Source organism: Triplophysa rosa, linkage group LG11 (genome assembly GCF_024868665.1).
Source record: "Triplophysa rosa linkage group LG11, Trosa_1v2, whole genome shotgun sequence".
In the NCBI taxonomy this organism is placed as follows: domain Eukaryota; kingdom Metazoa; phylum Chordata; class Actinopteri; order Cypriniformes; family Nemacheilidae; genus Triplophysa; species Triplophysa rosa.
In genome coordinates this window covers 20,395,324-20,419,508 of record NC_079900.1, presented here as the reverse complement: position 1 = coordinate 20,419,508, position 24,185 = coordinate 20,395,324, and the positions used below count along the sequence as shown (strand labels likewise).

The 24,185-nt window shown below is 39.4% G+C and overlaps 1 protein-coding gene across 4 annotated transcripts in view; it reads right to left on the bottom strand.

Moving 5' to 3' along the window:
- Positions 1 to 24,185, bottom strand: part of aatka (apoptosis-associated tyrosine kinase a) — a 72,412-nt gene that overhangs the window by 3,543 nt on the left and 44,684 nt on the right. For 3 of the 4 annotated variants that reach the window (XM_057344965.1, XM_057344966.1, XM_057344967.1), the window contains exons 2-12: positions 22,850 to 22,983; positions 15,646 to 15,787; positions 10,022 to 10,101; positions 9,362 to 9,480; positions 9,129 to 9,216; positions 8,246 to 8,379; positions 7,847 to 7,931; positions 7,634 to 7,755; positions 7,408 to 7,557; positions 2,903 to 5,993; positions 2,659 to 2,803 (exon numbers count right to left, since the gene is read on the bottom strand). In XM_057344965.1, the coding sequence (XP_057200948.1) occupies positions 2,659 to 2,803; positions 2,903 to 5,993; positions 7,408 to 7,557; positions 7,634 to 7,755; positions 7,847 to 7,931; positions 8,246 to 8,379; positions 9,129 to 9,216; positions 9,362 to 9,480; positions 10,022 to 10,101; positions 15,646 to 15,787; positions 22,850 to 22,983 (4,290 nt within the window). Of the gene's footprint in view, positions 1 to 2,658; positions 2,804 to 2,902; positions 5,994 to 7,407; positions 7,558 to 7,633; positions 7,756 to 7,846; positions 7,932 to 8,245; positions 8,380 to 9,128; positions 9,217 to 9,361; positions 9,481 to 10,021; positions 10,102 to 10,715; positions 12,000 to 15,645; positions 15,788 to 22,849; positions 22,984 to 24,185 lie in introns of those variants that run through there. The other variant, XM_057344968.1, reaches the window with a different exon arrangement.

Below are 24,185 nucleotides of genomic sequence, written 5' to 3'. Positions count from 1 at the left end.
TTATACACGGTTAGCCCTTACCCGCTATTTCTACAGTAATATATTGGCAACACTTTTGCCAGCTAGTTACTGTAGGTCACACATCTACAAAAGCTCTTATTTTTAAAACTAACTCTTCCTAAATGTGCTCTAAACATGTTTGCTCAAAATTTGACCATATGGTGGGACTATTGCCATGAAGTGATGTAAACCAGTAAAGAGAATGTATAGTATTTCAATTTTCAAAAGTGCTCTCACACTATATAGACAAAATATTAACCTATAGAATGAGTCGGACACAGAGAAATGAACAATCCACATATGAATCTCAACAATGGTGACAATCAACTGAACAGCTTCATGCTGCAATGCATGCTGGGTACATAGTACAAAACTCATTCATGATTGTTTGTCACCATTGATGAGGTTTGTATGTCAAGTGTCTAACTGTGTCTCAATTGCAAAGAAAGATTTTCTGACAGAGATCTTTCCATTATAACATGTAATCACTTTACCAAACATATCTTAATAAATCTTAAATGCTATATTATTATTATTTAATGATTGAATTCTTTCAGATGTATCTTCAGTTACTAAGCAAACATAAAGTTGCGGTTCCTGTAAAGTCCCTTTCAGTGTTATTGTATAAGTGTACATTTTAAAGCTACAAGAAAGTCAAAGAGTCCAACCAAAGCAAACACTGATCGCCATAATGGTGACTTAAAACATAATTGAACCACTATGAACTAGAGTTAAATCTCAATGGGCTGGTTTCCCGGACGGGGTTTTAGCCTAATCCCAGACTACTTTAAAAATGAGTGGCATCTTGATCGAAAACAACTTGCACTTGCATATCTTAAAATATATCAGTGCGATTGTTTTGTCTCAAGATGCACACTGTAATGTTTGTTTGTAAAGCATGTTTTTAAAAACGCCTTAAATATCCTAATTTAACTAAGGCCTAGTCCTGGTTTAGGCTAAGCCCTGTCCGGGAAACCGCCCCAAAAAGATCTTACACAGATGACAGAAATAAAGTGAAAGTGGTGTCTGTAATATGTGAAGATGTTATTGATGTTTGTGTTGAATTCTCCTCTGGTGAAATCTTGACAGATTTATTGTGTTCATCTGCTATTTACACGTGTTCATCTAAGACTGTGTGACTTAAGTGCGTTAATAGATTCTTTAATAATGTATCTTCAAACAGCCATTGCAGTAGTTTACTGTAAAACACCTACAGTAACTAGCTGGCAACAGTGTTGCCAATACAGTATATTACTGTAGAAATGGCAGGTAAGGGCTAACAGTGTATGTGAAATGAGGACATGACTGCAGCTGGCCATGAGGCCCAAACCAGCATGTCCAGTGCAAAAACGCTTTGACTTTTTAATTCTACTTAACATTATTTTATTTATCCGTTATATTGAAGAGACCTTTTTGAAGGAGTTTGGTTTACTTATGAGCACTTGAGCTTAAATGAGACTTGGGTGTTTGTAATGACGTAGGTTATGGTGTCGGCCATGATTTGTTGCATTTTGAGGTGTTCAGTCTTATTATGATTTAAGAAAATAAATGCGATTGCTCTCCTCACGAATCATCTGTTTCTAGTTTTTCACTGACGTGTCTCTTAAGTGTTGAGGACTATAGTGCTGCTTTGAGCCTACATTCAGTATGAGTAAAATACTCAAGTACTGTTAAAATCAGATACTCGAAGACTTTTACTGAAGTCGTTTTGGAATTGGTGACTTGTAACTTGTAATGGAGTCATTTTCACTGCACGGTATCTGTACTTTTACTTAAGTATGGTTTTCAGGTACTCTTTACACCTCTGCACAGATTTCCTTGAAACAGGCCATGTACTTAATTGAGATATGTTAGCACAACTTGGACTTTTTAGACAGCTTAGACTTTTCCTGGCAGCTAAAAGAATTACAGCCATACAGTATAAAAGTGAACTCTGTATCACTAATAAAGGTTTTCAGTAACAGTAATAAGTGTTAAAATATTTTCACATATACGCATTATCACGTCAATGTATACTTTTGATACAAGTCATTCCTATAAATGTGGATGAAATTGTGTAATTGTAACACTTGTAATAAATTCAATATTATGATCTAGTTATTTTCACTATATGTCTAGTACAGTTTCCTAATTCAGTGGTTCTCAAACAGGAGGCCCCAAGAGTGGGGCACAGTTTTTGTGCCATTTTATTAATTTATCATAAATTTTATGCAATGAAACGTTACTAAAATAAGACCGCTAACCAAAAGAATTGATGTTTCAGCATTGTAGAAGTTTAAGATTATAAATCTTATTTGGGGGGCACAATGCACCCTACACAAAGGGGGCCTTACAACGAAAAAGTTTGAGAACCACTGACCTAATTTATATCTACTACTTTATACCTTTTAGCTCATTTTAGTCATTTACAAGACTGTAAATCGTATTATATTGTATTGTCATTGTGTTGAATGTCTGTACTAGAAGCTTCCAACACCAAAGAAAATTCCTTGTGTGTACAAGCACACTTGGCAATAAAGCTCTTCTGATTCTTCTGATTCTGATTCTGATTTTAACTCAATACAGCAGGTGGATTTGTAGTAACCTGTAAGATATGAAGGAAAATGCTGCCATTTCCAACCTCTCCCTTGACTGTAATAGTTGTTATTTAACACTCACTTTCTTCTGACAAAGTAATTTGTAACGAATCATCTGAGGTTGTGACCCTATCCTGGGGTTGTGATGTGTCAATCTCTGAAGCCTGGCCATTGGGTTCTGTCTCCACAGGGAAACTGTAGTCTCCAAGCTCACCTGTAGGACTCTCCTGAAACAGCAAGATACATGAATGTCATATTGTTTCTTGATGAATTGAAAAGACGTAAATCATTCATTTTGAAATAAGTACAGTGATAATGCTACAAACCTGGTCAAACAGAAAAACGGTGACGTCATCAAAAAATGACACCGCTTTCTTCTTGCCATCCAGCTCATCACAGAAGGACTGCGTCAGTATGGAAGGCATTTTGAGAAGGCTGCGCAGATGCCGTGCACTGCTGCGGTCACTCACGATGACAGGCACCATTGGGAGCTCTTCATCACTCTCATCACTTTGCTCCTGTATGTTGTAGCTACGAAGTTCTTCATCAGACTCGTCGCTGTCCGTATCCTCATCAGCCTCCTCTCCGTTCCCAAGTGGAGCTGGAATATCAAGGTCATCCGGTAAGGCAGGAAGAATGCTTTCCAAGGAGTTGGCATGATTTTGTCTTGAAAGTACCAGACCTATGTTGTCTTCCATTGCATCTTCTGTACCTTCTCTTTTCTCATTGTTTCCTTTTTTAAGAAGCTCTGGATTGCTACAGTCGTCCTGCTCCTGTGCTTCAAATATCTCCCTACCGAACTCAACTATGGTAGAGTCAGAGCCCAGTGATTCCGCTGATGAATAACATCTGGCATCTCCGTTAGCTTGGCCCTCAATGCCTGAAGCTTCCTGTGTTGAGGTGGACCCTTCAGATCCTGTGGAAGAGTAGCAGTCAGAGTTCGGTTCATCTCCAGAGTGATCAGACTCCAGTCCAATACCATCATCTGGAGTGGACTCCTTGGTCAAGCATCCCCCCATCTCTGGGGGAAAGGGGGAAAGCATGGAAATCACTGGAGCTGATGTAGAAGTGGAGCCCATCTGGAGCCCATCTGTTTGTACAGAGCCCTTTCTATCAGCTTTGACATCAAAAACATTGTCCTCTTCTTGGCGGACAAAGAAGTTGCAGACCTTTCCATTAGGGCTCTTATCGTTCTCTGTGTCATAGTCAGAAAAATAAGCAGAGTCTCTGTATTGATGTTGACTGCTTCCGGATGGATGCAGTAGCGTTACATTGACGTCGTCATCTAAGTCCATCTGGAGGACCATGTCACACTCGTCTGATTCCACACTTGTGCTAAGTGCCGGATTCCCTTCAAGGTCCTTCATGATGAACTCTGGGGACTCATTGTTCTCTGTGTCATAGCCACTGTCGAGGGATTTTGGCTGAATGGATGTGTGGTAACTATCAGGGCTAAAGGCTTCACACGGACTGCCGCAAGAGGCAAGGTTAATAGTGCCCTTGTGGTGTGTGGACTCTGTCTCTCTCTGCAGGTCAAAATGTCCCACCTCTGCATATTCCAAACGATAATCTCCAGAGGTGATGTCAGTGACATCATCATCACTGCAGTCATTCATTTCAACCAAGCTGATACTGGACTTGGGAACCACCCCACTGTTTGCCGCATGGCTGCACTCTGAGATAGTCTCGGATGAGTCTTTAGGACATGACAGGTTCTTTACACTTTTGACTTCATTTTGTGGAGGTGATAACCTTGTATCAATTAACATATTTTTTTTGCTTACTAAAATCTCTGTTGGAGCTGATGGCGTCGTTCGGTCGTAGCCCCCTACAAGAAGGTCTGATGTATTGTCTTTGATATGTTTGTGTGAAATGTTCTGCTGAGGGTGAATGTGCTGACTTTCAGGGACAAAATGACATTTAGAAGATGTTTCAACATCTTGACTACCTTCAGGGCATAGATGTAAGTATTCACCACCCTCTGAGTCTGTGTGAGTGTTTAGGGTGGCCGTGCTGTCTGTAGCTTCCATGTATGAGTGCACTGTGAAAGAATCTGTGGAAGTGTTGCTTGTTTCTGATACGCTTGACTGCAAATTTCCAACATGAGATGAGGGTGTCGGGTGACGCAAATCAAGGTACGCATCTTGAAAACCAACGGCTTGTGTGCGATCGCTTAAACTGTTGTTGTTTGCGGAGTGGTTGGAGGTCCAGTTAGTTAATGAATTCTGAGAAAACAAATCATCATCTTCTGATTCAGCACTCCCCCTAGACAAAAGAAGGCCATCACCAGCGTCAATATCAACACTTATGTAATGGGGTCTGGGAACATTTTTTTGTAAAGGTCCCATCATGTCATAATAGGCCTCACTGGCCGTACTCCTTTCTGCAGCTCTCTGGTTAGATTCAAGGTACGGGTCACAATGTGCCAAGCTTGGGCTGCTGAGAGAAACTGAAACACCAGGTGGACTTTCCTTTACCACCTCCAATCTGTGGCAGAGACTTTCTGAGCCTCTTCTCTGGTGATGAGAACTTGAATCTTGACTTCTTATCAAATGAAGATCTGACCTTGCTTGAGGTGACTCTTCATGCAAGAAATTGTGCCTGTCATTGGAAGAAAAATATTCTTCATGATGGTCTGTCTCTGCAGAGCTTAGAACTGCTCTTTGGAGAGGCTCCATTGTTGGGCTACTATCTGAATCGTAATCTTTATTGATGGGTTCTTTAGCTGCTGACCAGTAGATGTTTGGCTGAGCCCCAATAGGGCTCCTTCTGTTCATACTGGACAAGCTGTTGTTGCTGGCCTCAACTGTTGGGCTGTAATCATGAACGCTGTCTTCTAAATTTATGTTACACTCAACTGGCTCCTCGATGCGGATGTAATATTCGCTACTTACTGAAGGGCTGTGGGCACTCAACACTGGAACAACTCCTGGATGGTCTGACTCATAGTAAGATGGAGAGACCCCAATAGGAAGACTCTCGCCCTTGCAGCTACCTGCTGAATTGCTAAGTGGGTAATACACATCTTGGTAATGCGGGTTATTTTTTCCCAGTGGTCCACTTGCTGAAGAGGAGCAGTAGGGCTGCTCGGCTCGGGCCTGCTCCCATTTATATTCAAAGTTGAGGCCTTGGCTGGTCTCAGTTACAGTCAAAATGTCATCTCCGTTCTCAGATTGGAAGCTGTCTGCAATAGAGAAGTGTTCAAGTAGAGGAAATGAAGAGGATGCAGAGGACAGTGCAGGGGTTCTGTGAGAGCTGCCGGAGCCCAGACTCGGCCTTAGAGAGTTCCAGCGCTTCTCAAAGTCCTCCTCGGTCTCAGTGGTACCCTTAGCGCACAAGTAGCTTAGCAGTAGGTGAACCTCTTCAACAACAGGCCTCTGCTCAGGCTGTAGCCAACAGAACTGCATTACCTCAAACCTGCCAACACACGTGACAGAAAAGGGCGTTTCAGACCCAAAAGTAATATTTTGCAGGAATGTTTGTTACAAATTAAAATAGAGTAGATAGATGGGCCAAGTTGCTTTAAACGAACTAATCACGGGCATCATCATCTCCACACCAACACGTTCTAAAGCTGTCAGAAAATCACACGACTGTCTTTCCCACGACTCTGTGAAATGGTGACGAATCTTTGGTCCGAGTATGTGTCGTGAGTGCTTTTGCTTTAGTTTGTCCAGGTTGGTGTCCGTAAGAAGGTCCCGGGATTCACTTTGACTGGCAAACCAATGTCTAAACATTCCAGGAGAAACACCCCTCGCTCAGACTGCCTTTCACATTCATCCGCTTGCTAGGGGCACGGAGTGCGCTATAGCAGCATAAGACATCAATTTTTCTTTTTAACTAACCTTTTGTAATCAAGTTTTAAAACCCTTAAAGGGATACTCCACCCAAAAATGAAAATTCTGTCTTCATTTACTCACCCTCAAGTTTTTCCAAACCTGTATACATTTCTTTGTTCTGATGAACACAAAGAAAGATAATTGGGAATATGTTAGCTACTGACATTTCTGGGACATCACTGACTGCCATAGTAGGAAAAAATATAGTTTTTTTTTGTTCAATTGAACACCAAATTAGATATTTTTGAGAATTTAGGAAAGCAAACCGTTCTAGGGCACCTTTGACTACCATTTTATTTTTCCTACTATGGTAGTCAGTGATGTCCTAGAAATGTCAATTGCTAAAATTTTTCATTCCACTTTGTAGAACAAAGACATTTTTACAGGTTTGGAACAACTTTGGGGGGGTTAGTTATTTTTGACAGAATTTTAATTTTGGGGTGAAGTAACCCTTTAAAACTCAGATATCAACATTTGCTTGTTTTGTTGGCAACGAGGAAGTTTTATGGCGCCCTATTATCTTATTTTAGTCTCACTAGCATGGATGACAGCCAGAAACCCATTAGGTGATGGTTTGAAATATGGACGGTTTAGCAACCTTGCAGATTTAAAGTAGGGTCATTCATTGTTAAGTATCCACTAGGGGAGGGAGTGGTATACTTGTATGCCTGACTGCTTTCGATTAAACAGACAATGATCGTGGGGAGAATGAATGACCATGTGCTTTCAGGACTGGATGAATATATGATTGATGGGCTTACAGAGGAGGAAAATTAATGATTGACCACACTGGATTTGAGCAATATTGATCTGTTAGTCCCGCAAGAGAAAACAATGGCTGGAGGAAGCACCTGTTGTTTCAAAAACATTGATTACTATACATGTATTTAAAGAAGTGATCGGTGGGTGTGCCTGGGGTGTGGAACATTTGATTGGTTTGGATGTGGGAGTCATGATTGCGGGCGATGATTATGTCTTCTAGGACGACTCACCAGCGTTCAGACAGAGGCACTTTCAGCAGGGGCTTTGGCAGTTTGAGCTGCTGTTCCTTTATAGCGTATGTTAAAACCTGCCTGTCAGAATAGTGCCTGTAAGGCTGGTTACCCAGTTCAAACAACTCCCATATGGTCACACCCAGGGACCTGCAGGGCCAGAGAAGCAGTTTTAAAACAAGTCTTTAATTTAACACATTTATGCAGGTTTTTTATAATTTCTTACCAGACATTGCTGGCCTTGGTTTGGTCCACTACTAAGAGATTGCCATGGACTTCGTCAATAAGCTCTGGTGCAATCCAGCGTAGAGGAACCCATATTTGATCTGATGTCACGTAATAGTCGTCCTAGTAAAGGGTGGATGCATTGATATTAAAGAAGCATGAAACACAGAACATTTAATAGGACCATCCAGCAATCCAGTCTTTACAGGCTCACCTTGTACTTGTTATGGCTCAGGCCATAGTCTCCAATCTTCACTGCCAGATCTGAGGTCAACAGACAGTTCCTGAGGGCCAGATCACTGAGAAGAAAAGAACAGAGCATTGTATGCATTAACCGTTCTTCTCGTTGTCATTTTGTTGACAAAGTTCCAAAAGAAGTCTGACGTTTTGTTCAAGGATTCAAGGCTTGCGAATAATTGATGATGTTCGTTGAGCGAGAGGTTTTCCCCCAGCAACAAAATCACTGATGCTGGAGTCTGTGACATGCACTCAGTCAGCACCAGGATATTGTTGCCAGGAGACACCAGACCTGGACGTCCAGCGAACCTGCCGGATTAAAGATAACCAGGAGAATCAACATGCGCCGAAAGGCCAAAGGTGACGGGATCCTCACCTGTGAATATAATTATGTTTGTGGAGGTACATAAGGCCAGAAGCAATCTCGCATCCCATCCGCTGGAGGATCAAAGGGTCAGGGGTCACAGAGTCTGCTGCCCGACAGCTACGGAGGTATCCTTTAACATCTCCCTGTAAAAAAACAAACATCATTCATATTCTATGATAACAGTATGCAAAAAATGTTTAGTTATTGTTTGGAAAAATTCACAACCCTTGTGCTATGACAAGTTGTATTTCTGGTATCATTAATGTGTTCTGGCACTGGAAATGACATATGACAGCTTGACTACACTAGAAGAGAATGATGCATTATCTTGAATGGACATGAAACCTGTTTAAAATAAAACCCTAAAAATGTTGTTTTTAATACAAATTCATGAGTATAAAAAAGTAATTCACAAGTATAAAAACTGACTATGCCTACGTTGTTTAAAAAAGTAATAATATTTTTAAAAATCGTAATAATAATATATTATGCAAAAATACATGTATATGTGTAAATTTTAAATATTAGTACTTAGTCATGTTAATTCATATAGTTAGAAACAAAAGTTTAAAATAGTAGCCTAAAATAAATAAAAAAATAAATACAAATATAATCAAAACAATTCTCACATTATTTGTTAATAAAAAAATTCAGACAAACAGAGAAAATATAGATTCACTAAGTGTGACAAACATAGCAAATGATCCCTACGAGACAGCTTTATAGATTATAATGTGCTGTTCATGTCTGTTATAGACAGTGTTAAGCCAGTTTACAAATGTACATATCCTACTGTGACCAGCAGGGGGAGCATCTTTTCAATCACAGCCCAGTATAGAGAATGCAGTCTAAAAGTGTTCATGCGTATGCTGTGTGATACACAGTGACATACCATAGAGCAGTGCTCCATAACCAGCAGATAGGGCGTGACTTCTGAACACTGGGCCATACACTGCAAGAGAGCTGGATGCTGGAGCATCCTGTGAGATTCATACAGCCAAACATCAAAACACATGACTGTATCAATTCCAAATGAGACCTATTAATGTTGACACCACAATGGCAGTAATGTGTTTCGTATATTAAATAGAGTGTTTCAAACTGTGTGTGTGTGTAGGGTTATACCGATAAGGTTGGACCTCTTCCAAGAACTGCATCTGCTCGTTTACACTGGCACTGGCCTTCAGCTCCTTAACCACCACCTGTGTGGTGCTGAGTCCAGCATTCACCTCTCCCAATAAAACCTAAAATACAGTCCAAATACACATGAACACGGAGGAAAAGATTCACACCTGCCGTCCTGTGAAACTGGCAACAGAGATTTAAGAGTTCAAACTGTATATTCAGATGACAGCCCAACAGAAACCATCACAGAAATTTTAATGGTTTCTTTTAAAATACAACTATGAATCATTTACTTATTTTTATTAAAACCATTACAAAATTCCTTTTTGTTTTGTGTTTGGGCATTATTCCAATCGGCTTTAATAGTGTTCTGCTGGTTACCATCTGCCAGATACTGTAACATCCCACCAATAGAATCCATCACATACCAGTGGACGTCGTCATAGTTTCCAATAAAACCAATACAATTCCCATTTTAACCATTACATCTCATTGTGTTTTGGGCAGGTTCTTTTGTTTTCAGCAGGGAACAGATTAAAACGTCACTCTTACATCACATTCATCACATTCTGTATTACGTGTGAGATCAGCCTACTAAGGAGAAAACATAAAGTAAGTTCCATATTGCATTATTGCTTGTGTTTGTTATAATAGTCTCACCTTCCCAAACCAGCCATGCCCAATTTCTTTAATGTAGAGGAGGCTGTGCCGTCCGAGATCTACAGACTTCAGCAGCTGAACTACAAGAAACAGGGAGAAAAATAGAAATTTTGAGATAAAAGACACAATAAAAACATATGTGACCCTGGAAAACAAAACCAGTCTAATGGGTCAATTTTTCTAAATTGAGATTTTTACATCGTCTGAAAACTTTCTATTGATGTATGGGTTGTTAGGATATGACAATATCTGGCGGAGATGCAACTGTTTAAAACTCTGGAATATGAGAGTGCAAAAGAATAAAAATATTGAGAAAATTGTCTTTAAAGTTGTTAATCAGGGGCACTGTTGCAGGCCATCCACTCACAAAAATAAAGGTTTTATATATTTAAGGTAGGAAATTTACAAAACATCTTCAAGGAACGTGATCTTTACTTAATACCCTAATGATTTTTGGCATAAAAGAAAAATCGATCATTTTGACCCATACAATGTATTTTTGGCTTTTACTAAAAATGTAAGACTGGTTTTGTGATCTAGGGTCACATATGAGAACGATTTGAAACAGCCCAAGTTTCAAGGCAGTCCAACATCATGTCTGTCCATAGCCCAGTCAACAGAAAACTCAGATTGACCCATCTAACAAAATTCCTAAAGTTTTTGAGTTACATTCACACACAGAGATGCCAAATACCTCCACACATCCTCAATATTATTCAACAGACGAGAAATGTCCTTTATGGTATTGATGGAGACCAAGAGCAGCTGTCCTTGTCCTGTTGGAAACCGATAAAGCGAGGAGTGGAGGTGCACCTCTTCTCTGACTCTCCGTGTCTCCATCCACGCTGTAGGAATATAACCTTCCAAGCCCTCAGACAGCTGAGAAAGCAACGCTCGCTTTCTTGCTTCCCGGCACCGCTGCGCATCTCCTCGCTCTGAGATACGCCGTTCCACAACATTCCCATAATGCACCCAGCTGAAAATCTCAGCTGGACCTCTCTGGGAGACAGTGAGAAGCTCGATTTGAAGCTGCGGTGAAACCAGCAGCTCCCGCCGTGAGGTCAACGTGTAAAGCGCTAAGTGTCTCTAAGCCCTACTAAGATCCGGACGCACGTCCACTGTGTAGCTCCGCAGATGCCGAATGCTTCTGCGCACGCCGGCGATGCCATAAGCACATAATAACCCTCTCTCCTCCGTTTCTGTGTCTCAGCAAGAGTACGGGGGCAATTGTAAACAAATAAAGTACTGTGAGAGGCAAAAAGAGCTCTGTCATTAACACGAGCCCCCCGCACACCTCCTCCTGCGCTACCACCAGGTCTCACAGTGTGTGTGCGTGCTCTCATATATACACATGGCTGTATTAATGCACTTAACTGTTCTCCTCCTCTGCAGCGTTCCAGAAGCCTCTCATTCCAGCCCCTCACGCTCCCTGCCACAGTTAAATTGTGGCTTTTGTCCGCAGAGCAGCAGCGCCTGGTACCCCAGTACCAGCCCGGACACAAGGCCTATTCTCTGCTCCTCAGAGCGAGGATTGTCACAGCAATAAGAGCCCCCTCCCCTCCGCAACCCCACATGCCTGACACACAACTATCTCTCTCTTTTCTTAAACGGACTTGAACTGGCCTTTTATATCATTTGTGTGGAATCTGTGAGTTGTGCATTCCCATCCCACTCCTGGCATTCCCAGAGCAGCCTCTGGGCCATGTTAAAAATGCATTACATGGTTTAAAAAGAGAATATGAATTTAATCCTCCAACAAAAGATTTTAAAACAAGTTAAATCGGAGGCTTAAATGGATCAAAGGGAATAAAAGGGGCAAGATTTACTATTTCACATCCAATATTGAAGGTAAAAAAGTGAATATAAAATACACAGAAAATTGAGAGAGTCTAAATGTATTGTGGCCATTCCAGTCCAGTGTCTGTTGAATTTCAACCAAATCAAACCTTAGGAGTCACAAAGTCATCTAACAGGAATGTGAAAGGCTTACAGCATGACAAGACGCACGGAAACTTGAGAAAAATCCAGGTTATCACATAAAAATAATTTAACAAAAAAATTCTAAATACATGTAGAAATATTACTGTTGTATTGCCTAAAAGTGAATATGAACTTGTGTTCTTTGCAGTATTTGAGAAATGGAAAAATACAGAGCATATTTTCTGTTATTTTCACCTGTTTCTCCGGTTTTCATTTTCTGCAAATAAATACAAATAATTTGAAATTTGGGAGAAATATTGTTATTAGTTCACAGAATAAAAAAACCCCAACACATACCTGTAAACAGAAAATTCAGAAAAACTGAAAATAAAATGAAAAATGGTTCTTAAATTTTCGATGGCTGTTTTATAATGGTATAGATACACCTGCAATGCCAGGGTGATGATTGGAATCCCACAGAGAAGATTTATGCTGAAAATGCACTGTAAGTTGCACAATTAAAAGCGTATTCTGAATGAATAAAACTTGAATTTAACAGAGACAATGGGCCGTACGTGTCTGCTTTGTGTTAGCTACACGGCTAAATTACTAAATCTGCTTTCCCTGGGCAGGAGGATCAAAAAGAATACAGAATATAATTGAACACATGGTTTACATAGATAAAACCATCAAACCTGGTATTTACATTATTTAAAAATAGTAGTTGAAACACAAGCACATCACACTGTAAAAAAATACTATAACAACTGACAGTCAAAATATGAGTTTCTGCTTTGGCAACATGTGGAACATTTATCATTGTAATAAACTGTTGTGGCTTTCGTCTGTTTCACACAGTAGCAGCTCTCCATTGACCATTCACACCAACAGTATTTCCATTGTGTAACCAAACTGTGATTCTATACATAATATATATTTCTTGAGTAACCACATTCACTATTTCCAGTAATAGGGCCATACAGTAATTATAAAATACATCAATTTATAAAATGTTATTAGGAGTGGGGATAAGGACAGTGGGAGTGGGGCACATTCACATCCAACTGGAAATTATTCTACACAAAATGCAACCCAGAATGTAGCAATGAGCTGCTTTTGTTATTATGTATTCAGTCAGGTGTACTAAATAGAAAGTGTGCTTTTTGTTTTGTTTTCTGCCTGTCACTGAATGGTTAACATGCAACATTTCTAATAAATCAACTTTTTTATTTTTAAACAACAGGTGAGTAGCTTGTATCTTAGAAAGAAATGAAAATTCTTTCACCATTTTCTCACTCGCATGTCATTTCAAACCTTTATGACTTTTTTCTTTAGCAGAACACAAAAGACAATATTTTTAAGAACACTAGTAACCAAACAACATTGCCACCCATTGACTTTGATTTTATGAAAGGTTGTTTGTTTGATTCCCAAGGAACACACATACTGATAAAGTATACTGTATATACTGTACTATAAAATATACTGTAGCCTGAATGCACTGTAAGTCGCTTTAGATAAAAGTGTAAATCATAACAGATTTTTTGGGTGAACTATCCCTTTAATAGCTGCAGAGATAAATACATAAAGTCTTTATTCTTCCAGATCTTGAAGGCAACATCACATATGTGAAAATCTGCAATTTAATAGTTTATGAGTAAAAACTGGTATTTGGAAGTGTGGCTTTCTTGCATTCATGAAGTATTCTTTTCCAATTTTTGCACTGATACAATATGCAGGCTGACAAAGAGAGCTCAGGGATGAAGAAGAGGAAAGAGTGGGAGTGCGGAAGGATTCAGGATTTACTGTACAGTAATTTGACCATGACCAAGCTCCTCTCATGTTACTCTGTGTAACCCTTTCGATCTGCAACACCTGGACCTATGACACGACCGTAACCATAGGCGACCAATAGACCAGACTCTATTGGCTGCCTCCAAAATCTCTCTTGCCCAATCCGGGCCTGCGTTTCAATTCAGCATCCTGCCACCTCCCCCACTATCCTCTGATACTGTGCAGGGATAGGCCTATGTGAGTCATAGGGAGAAAATCTGACTTGCACGGCTTCATCCATCGCCAGATCAGCCACGCCGATAACCACTGATCTATTGTGTTTCAAAATGATTTGTATTCACATGCATATCAATAGCAATTCTTTTGGAGGAAAGTGATTGGCACTTGCTCGAGCAAAAACATCACCACGGCGCCAAGGTGTTGTGGGTGATTGCAAGTGTGTTGCTATGCTGTTGCTAAGGTGTTCTGGGTGGTTTTTAGTATGTTTCTATGCCGTTGCTAGGGTGTTCTGAGTATTTTCTTAGTATGTATCTTTGCAGTTGCTAGAGTGTTCTGAGTATTTTTAGTATGTATCTATGCAGTTTCTAGGGTTTTCTGTGTGGTTTTTAGTATGTTGCTATGCAGTTGGTAGGGTGTTCTGGGTGGTTTTAGTATGCTGCTATGCAGCTGCTAGGGTGTTCTGGGTGGTTTTTAGTATGTTGCTATGCAGTTGCTAGGGTGTTCTGAGTATTTTCTTAGTATGTATCTATGCAGTTGCTAGGGTTTTCGGGGGGGGTTTAGTGTTGCTATGCAGTTGCTAGGGTGTTCTGGGTGGTTATTAGTATGTTGCTATGCAGATGCTAGGGTTTTCTGTGTGGCTTTTAGTATGTTGCTATGCAGTTGGTAGGGTGTTCTGGCTGGTTGCTAGGTTGGTATTGACTGTCCTTTAAAAGGAAAACTAACTTCCAAGTTTTCTCAAGTTGTACCTTTTTTGTAGGGAGATTTTTGTAGGTCTGTAGGTCAATAAAATAAGTGTAAAATATTGAAATTTAAAATATGTGATTAAAATAATTATAAAAATATCAATTATATATAATAATAAATAAATAAGACAATACAATTTCTTAAAGTTAAGGATTTTGCCTTGGCAAGCACCTTAAAAAAATCAATCATCTCTGAATAATTTACAGCCCTTCTCAGTTAAATAATCCATTTCTTTCACCCTTCTTTTATATTTCTGTTCAACATAGCTTTCCTTGCTAAATTCTCAAGTGTCCCATGCATTAATAACAATCATTCTCCTGCTTTCTGCAGTCGTTCACATGCGTTCTTTATGCGAGCAATCCGCTGGGCCAGTCTCACAGCACATTATGCAACTGACAGATGTGTGTTGTGCATCCACAGATGGCTCGATCTCCATCTCGCTCTCTGCTGTGAGAACACTAACAAGGCCACTGCTCTTTTTCCAAAACCATCCGTTCACAACGGGCACAGAGCCCCGTTCTGTTCTTTAGCCTTCCTGTCACAAGGCCATTAAGAATTTAAGTGACATATATCAGTGTGGTGCAGTACAGCTTCCGTGAGCACCAGTATTGTTTATTATTGAGAAATAAACCAGCTATGTTGCAATTTGTGGCAGAACAATAGCTTTATGTTCTTGTGTTCTTGTACGCACAGCTTTAAACATTGTGACCCTCCTATTGGGCAGTGTTGGTTCAGGATGTATTTTACCTTTTATATTTTAAGGATTTACAAAAATCTCCATAAAAGAGTTCCATAATATAATCCCATCAACTATTGCTAATGACTTGATGAAATTAAATTATATAAAATATGAAGTACATAGTGTATATTATACTGTAGAGTAGGACTTTTATATACAATCAAAGAATAAAAGTAAATGAATAGAAGAAAGTAGGGAAGATTCTTACATGATTTGCTGGGCTGTTTGGACACAGGATGCGAGACCTCGGTGAGGGGCAGAATATAAACCTCAGGGTCGTTCTGATTGTTGGGTGAGGCTAAAGTGGAAAGGTCAGCTTGGCACTCCTCCCCCTCTGTATTCTCAAACTCCTACAAGCAAAAATCAGTCAATGACAAAATTTAGACACACATTGTCTTTGCATTGCAAAGCTTTCTTCTCATGCACTACTTTACAGTGCTATATGCCCTACGTTTGCTTTTGTAACTGTGTCTATATTGTATTCCTTAATCTTGTCCCTCACCCAGACTTTCAATCTATAGCTATAAAAACACTAGCATAAAACATTACTACATATTTATTTATAACTAAGTTACTCTAGACTAAGAGAAAAAAAAATCACGTCAATGTTTAATGGGTGAAAATAGTTTATATTGCTGAGTCCTTCTGAAACTTTGTATCCTATAATTTAACGATTTTTATTTTTTTATTTTCATTATTAGTTACCCTTTATGTTTGTCATGGGTTGGGTATGGGGTTTGCGAATATCTAATTCTGTTTTTTTAATATTTAACTATTTGAAAATGTATTCATTAGAATTTATCATTCTAGCTATTTTAAATATTTATATTTTAAAATATTTCTATATATCTGGATCTCCATATTTCATCATTTCATCATTTTGTCATAAATCATTATCATTAGTCATGTTTTTTCCATTTCCTGAAAAACAGTGAATTTGGACATACAAGGTTTTGGAAGGTCAGCTACAATATCTATAATATTTTAATCTTTTACACAATGTTTGCATTTTATCACAATTGTCTGTTGCAAATTTGCTGATGGAGGATTTTTTGTGATAGTTAAAAGATGATGATTCTCAAATTGGAAGTCTAGTGATTTACAGCAAGTTAGACACCAGAGTTTCAAATTATTGAACTTTTTAAAAATGTTTTTTTTAACCATTTTAAATTACATGACAGAAAAGACACAACAAAACAGTAACAGGAAAAACAACAACAAGCATACTTAAATATAGTGAACAAATACACTGAATAACATAAATACAAATAAACAAATAATAAAAAATAGTAAATAAGTAATATTAATAATAAAAACAATAAATGAATTAAAGAAGGAAACAAAAAGGAAAAATTTATTCAACCAAACAAATACATTTATGCAGATTTGGAACAACATGAGGGTGAATAAATGAAGACAGAATTTTTATTTTATTTTCAGAATTTTACATCCCTTAATCTAATTTTTAAATGTCTTCTGAATGTGTCTGCTCAGTGTTTGCTCATAGAGAGTGTGACATCACAGCAGTGCATCACCCACAGGCAAACTGATGTATTATTGCTCAGTGCCACCTGAGGGGGAATTTTTTTTGTTGTGCGTGTGTGTATGCATCTGCAAAAGGACCAGCCAAGAGACTTACTGTCCTGTATATCTTGCAGCATTATGGCAGTCTTTCAATATTTCTATTTTTCTTCCTTTAACCTACTGAGGTCCGTGTTTGTCTGCCTTCTCCAGGTCGCTGGTGGACAGCTTGTTTTTGTCTGACAATGTTCAAACAAACATGTACAAACTCAGCACAAGCTGGCATCTGTTTGGTAGCCACAGAATACCAAATGCCATGGTAATTATCTGTGCCACCACCTTCACAGTCTGACACAAACAGCCCAGTATTGCAAAGACGCAGACAAACCATCCACCCACCCACGCCGCGTGCTCACTTAGAGCAGCCGATCCTATTAAAAACAGACAGTGCAGATGCCCGCCTTTACAGGAACTATATTAACTGACTGTTGCTGTGGGTGTGTGACCTGCAGTGGTTTTATGATGTGGTTCTGCATATGTCTCCACTGCTCTTTTTCTGACACATGCATGCCAAAACTAAACCTGATAACCATTTATCCTTCTGTCCCCATCTGCTCATATTCTCTGTCAAACATCCAGTTTGCTCTAATTCTCATTCTTGCTGAGTGAAACCTATTGCGACCAGCTGATCTGAAGCATGACCCATGTGTCACACCCTGTCGAGCTCACTGTGTCATTGTGTAAAAAAAATTAACAAACCATCTGATGTGGAAAAGTTCTTTATAAGGAGATTTATTTTGAGAGACGTCCTGTTTGAGGGAGTTTTTGTCATGATTCTCAAGGACAGGACCCAGTCACAGAAAGCAGACGAGCACAAAAATGTATTTAATAATAAACAAAAAACCCACACTGGGGCAAACAAATCAACAATGGCCATGTGCAGGGAAAACAAAGTCCATGTGCTTCCACACATAACATAAACACAAAGACATGATACTGTCAGGACCCAGTCCACAAAACTAGAAATCTCTTGACAAGAAGGACCGGATCATGACAGTACCCCCCCAAGGAACGCCATCTGGCAGCCTCAAGGGGGACATGATTGGTGAGACAAGGCAGAGAGACAAGACCCCTAAACACATCAAAGTACAAATGAGCGGATCACGGAAAAAAAAACAGAAAAAAAAGAGTTAATGGGTTTGGTTGGCACAACATAAATAACATGCATGGGAGGGGGGAGGAGGAAGACAGGGTTCTCTAGAGTCGAGTTGGGTGAAGCGGGATCCTCCATCGACGCAGCAGCTAAGACGCAGTCCTCTGGGATAGGGGCCAATGGAGCAGGTGGTCCCACCTTGGTAGAGACCCTGGACTCCTCACGAGACATCGGAAACCGGATCTGGCAAAGCCCAGGGGCCTCAGCATTCTCAATTCAGCGGGCTTGAGGGGTTCATTCAGGGGCAGACTGGCCATCTGGCGTACCGGACATTTTCACGGTGGGCCGCTAATGTATGGGGCTAGAACGGAGGCGGTGGCCGCTAACGTATGGGGCCGTAACGGACGCGATTGCCGCTATCGTATGGGGCCATAACGGCGGCATTGGCCACTTAGACTGACGTATTATAAATGCGAATGTACGCAATGCGAATTCAAAAGTCATGTATACCTACCAACAGACCCCCCCCCGGTCGACAGATCAGGTGGTGGGCCGATGCGGAACAAAAAATGCCAGGGCCGATTTTTCTTCCCAGTCCAGCCCTGGGTTCATTGAGGCAGCTGTAGATAATGACGGCGGCCAGGAACTCCAAGGTAAAGCCCCTCACATCACCCCCCTTCTGTCGCAGGCCAAAAAGAACATGGGCCTGGCGGCTACATAATGCCGACAGAGGATCGGCCGTTGCTGTTTGCTGGGTCCTTAGCTGGCTGGTACGTTTGGTCAGGATTCTCAAGGACAGGACCCAGTCGCAGACAGCAGATGAGCACTAAAACTTCTTTAATAATGAACAAAAACACACTATGGGGCAAACACATCAAACTAGGTAAAATCAAAACACACAATTCAATTCCCACGAGGGGGAAAACAGAAAACAAAAACTTGAATAAACATGAAATCTCAGCTATAACAAGGGCAAGGCAGGAGCAGGACAACCAGACATGGGGCATAACCAAAACGTACCAGCACAGGAATGAAAACACAAAGGCATTAAATAGGGGGAACAAACGAGGGATAATAACAATGGACAAGTGCAGGGAATGAAATACTAACAGGAAGATAGACGGAGAAACGAGGGGGCGGGGCTAAGACTCGCGACAGGAGAGCACATGGCACAAGGCAAACAAAACAAAGGCCATTAATTCCACACATAACATAAAGACATGGTACTGGTACTCGACATTAATGATCTGACGCGACATTTAAAGCTTGATGTCGACTAGTTGCGGGTCATGTGATTTTTTGACACTGTACCTTTAAGAAGATTGCTGACTGTTCCAAGACACCTGTGCGCTGGACGGATGCAGTGTTGCCAACTTGGCGACTTTGTCGCTAGATTTAGCGACTTTTCAGATCTCTTTAGCAACTAGCGACAAATCTAGCTACTTTCTGAATAAGCCTTGGCGACTTAGTGAAACATTCTGCTTCACTTCTACTGACCCGTGGGAGCGAGTCTTTGCTTTCCCAGCGCAGCACCGCCTCTCTGTGTCTAGCCTACTCTGTTCAGTGAGCGGCAGGGAGAAGCAGCACATTCAGTTCAGACCGCACTGACGCGTGAATGAGAGAGGCATGTACAAACAGTGTTTCCAAGAACTAATCACTTATTGACCTTGTTTGAGCATTTATGATTTAAAACTCGATGACTGTATGGACGCATAAACATGAACACAGACGGAATCTAGCTCTGTTTAACGAAAGTGACTGCTGGTGTGTAGTTTTTAGTGGTCAAGTTCACTCACCATTACATGTTTTTGTTGTCTGCCAACAGAAACAGAAAAATAAGTAATTAAGAACCTATTTATTGTGCATTTGGGGTTTTTGTTTTAATATAATACTGTATACGACAACTCCTAGAGTAGAGATATGAAGCAGACCTGAAGAACTTAGCTAATCAGATACTATGTGATGACGTCACTGATATGCAAATTAGCGTGTGATGTCATCTGGCAACATTTAGCCATTTTTCGGTCAGGCTTTAGCTACTTTCCATTGAAAATAGTTGTCAACACTGGACGGATGTCATTCCCACCCGCTTCAGCAGGATTCTGTCACACTCCCAGCAATAATATATGTTATCTTGTCCTGCTTCCGCACGCATCATTCACAATGTGTCCTGTTTTCGTCCACAACATTCACGATTTGTTCTGATGCCGAAAAAGCTTGCAGGTAAACCAAATGTTTTAGTACGCTGGCTTCTACACGCAGATCTTTTAATATTATAGGCTATGTTTGTTCTTACTCCCCATTTGATAAAACATGAAAGAAACAGAATAAATATAAATGTTTGTCATATTGGCTGCTGTTTCACAAAGGGGCTGCGTTTGTAAGTCTGCTATGATAAAGCGTTTGCTGCATTAAGCTAATAAATATATTGACGTTATTCATCAAACAACTTTTCTGTTGTTTCATCTATTAGTGCACATGACACTTTCAGTTGATTTGTTGTAAATGTCATGGAAGTTTGGTCTGTACACATGCTTCAGATCTGAAGTAACATTAGGTTAGGCTGCTGCTCTTTTATTGCACAGCTACCACCAACCTCGCGCTTTAAAATAGCCTAGTTTTATTTTAGTTTAGTTGTTGTTCATTTTGGGCAATAGATGAACAACAGTTTATTCATCTTTAGATACTATATATTTAGAGGCTGTTTTGCGGGAGTCCCGTCATTCTAACGCGGCCTGCACGCACACACTGCCCACACCCATTAAATCTTGTAGCAAAACATTCCCTGGCTCTAATTTTTGGAATTAATGACAGTGTTGGGGAAGCTACTTTGAAATTGTAGTTAGATAAGCTACAAGCTACTCATAAATAAAAGTCCCATCTGAAAAAGTAGTTAGCTACACTACAAGTTACAAGTTAGCTTCTTTGAAACTACTTTTATTTTTTACAAAATACAGGAGTATAGTATTTATTATAGCAAACTGTATAGTAAATTTCCTAGATACATTACCAGTGTATATATTTACTATAGCCACATAACACAGAATATTGTAAAATATGTTAATAGAGTGTGATAATTACCATAATATTCTACAGCTGTAATAAAGTACTATTTACTGTAGTAAATACTAAAATATATATATAGCCCAGCATTTTTTATGTGATGTGATACACCTGAATATGTGTTATTGACTAATGTTTTAAATAGAGAAGTTTAAAACAATGTTATGCAATACCATTATTCTTGAATTGTTTAATTATTATTTTTATTACATAAGATTCATATGTAATATTTAATATGATGGGTGTGTCGAACTTTAAATATTTACCCACTCATGTACCCTGCGTCCTTTACGATCTCTTTCTCAGTGAAGCGTAAAGCCGCAAAAGCATAGTTACTGCAGTAGATGGTGATAATGAACCATTTCAGCTTGTGATACAGTAAGAATAAGACGTTAAATAGCGCTGCTCTGAAGGCAGAACGAAATGTAGCTTTTGGTCACACTACACCGCTACCTTCTTAAAAAATAAATTAACTACTGGAAAAGCTACACTGTTTTAAAAGTAGTTGAGCTACCGCCAAGCTACTGAAAAATGTAGTTAAGTTAGTAGTGTCGTTAATTGTAGCTACTCCCCAACACTGATTAATGACGTCATCGAGTAGTCGACGTAGACGCGACTTTTATCACATAGTAGTCAACTTCAAAAAATCTGAGGTCGTTCAACCCCTACTGTCATGACCCAGTCCACAAAACTAGAAATCTCTTGACAAGAAGGACCGGATCATGACAGTTTCATTATGTGCAGTAACTGAAAACACATTAACTGGTAAAAATGAAAATTCTGTCATTCACCCTCGTGTCATTTCACAACTGACTTTCTTTTTTTCTGCAGAACACCAAAAAAAGTATATTGAAGGACGCTGGTGACCAAACAACATTGACCACCATTGACTTCTATTGTATGGACACAAAACCACTGAAACATTTCTCAAAATATCTTCTTTTGTGTTCCACACAAGAAATAGTCACATAGAGTTTCTGAATGACATAAGGGTTAATAAATGATGACAGAAATATTATTTTCAGCTGATATGATAAGTGACCAAGAAATAATGCAGAATCTTAAATATTCAAATCTTACATCTTCTCTTTGGTTTTAATATTTCAAATTGTCATTTACGTAGGCAAAATAAACTTTTATCAATAAAACATTTACGAATGTACATTCTCATTGCTCTAAAAGAATGTGACAACTAATGGCTACCAGATATTTAAAAAAGGCCCGAGGGCTTTGCTGTGATCCAAACACAGCAAATATAACACAGGAACACTCGTTGAGTTATTTCACAAGTATTTAATAAAGAACATTATAAGCGGGGGAATTCTAAAAAAAAATCACATATAAAGTTACAACTGTCAAAGACATCCAAAGATATCAGAGGCTTTATGGGATCCTCAGAACTCTTTTGATGTTCCCTAGTAAGACTGGGTATGTCCATACGTGACTAGAAGGACCAATTAAAACGTACATGCTGAAAGACGTGAAATGTGTTTGGGTAAAAGCGCAAGGTGACATCAGACAGCAGTGATAACAGTTTGTGGTCGAAACACTGTAAAGTGAGTGATGGGCCTGTGAGAAATGACGAGGGACAGAAGAAGAGATTAATTTCTCATCCTCTTCTCATTTAGAGCCTCGTTCTGATGGATGAAAGAACTAATGAGGACTGAGCTCTCACCTTGAAGCTGATGTCCCCTTTCTTGCAGCACAGGCAGGCCAGCATGAGGAAGACGAATGTGAACAGGCCCGAGAAGGAGACGGCAACCACCGCCAGAGATGAAGGCCATGACAGCTCGCTCAGCGGGGAGCCACCTGCAGTGAATAAACAGACTTTCAGTATCTCAGCATCTCTAAACGCCAGACTTTATTTCTTTTGTTAAGACATTTACAGGTTAAATGTTCAACTTCTGTGCATTGTTAAATTATTTGTCACTTTTTGTTGATTCAACGTAAAAAATAAGTTACCTGGTTGCCATAAAATTTTGAGTTAATTCAATTTAAAATTATTAGTTAAAATAATGGATTTGATGCAAACTCGTTGTGTTGACTAATATTTTGAAGCTGAATTAACTTAAAATTTTAAGGCAACCAGGTAACTTATTTTTTTAAGTTGAACCAACAATACTTTTTGCAGTGTGGCTGTAGGGCCATCAAACGGAATAAAGATAAGTTGTCTATGCATATTAGGAATTTTATTGTTATTCCACTTGTGGTCAATCCTCCCTCATTAGTTGCTTTGGATAAAAGTCTGCTAAATTAATTAAATGTAACTGTACATTTTTAAATGAAATCTTCAAGGAAAAGTATACTAAAGTATTTAAAATAAACATCTTACAGACAAGATGCAAGATCACCAAGAGATTATTGTGGATTTTTAGCAGCTGATAAAAATAAACCCAATCTAAAGGTTTCATAACAGAGAGTGAATCAGAATGCAGCTCCAGTCAGTAATTTGATTTGGAGGGCATCACGTTTGATCAAAATTACTTGCAGATGAAGGAACATGACAACATCAGCGCTAATAGAGAAGAAACCGGCTTTACTTGTTGTGGTGCATGAAGAATTACGTGTAAAGTTTAAAAAAGCATAAAGATGAGCCACAGAGGTGATAGGAAATGATTCACTTGTTATTCTTAAGGACATGAAATTGGAGTTATAGCAGCTAATGAAGTATTTCTCATTAAACTGAGAAAATGCAACATTTAAATTCTGACAGCTATGCAGTTATGCAAATGAGCTCTGCAGCCTGATTGGCTGTATGCTAATGACTGTGAAGCCAGAGAAAAAGATGTGGTCCTAAAGGAAGGTTACAAACATACAATCATCATGTGATTTAAAGCTGCAACAAGTAACTTTAGCCTCTCTATCGCCATCTCTGTTTGAAACATAAAAATTGCAGGTTACTCTATATTTACTTGTGATGGAAATCAACCGATATTTACCATGTCACCTACAAAAAGCACATACCAAAACAACTACAATTCAAATTCAAATATGGTGACATGAAAATAAGT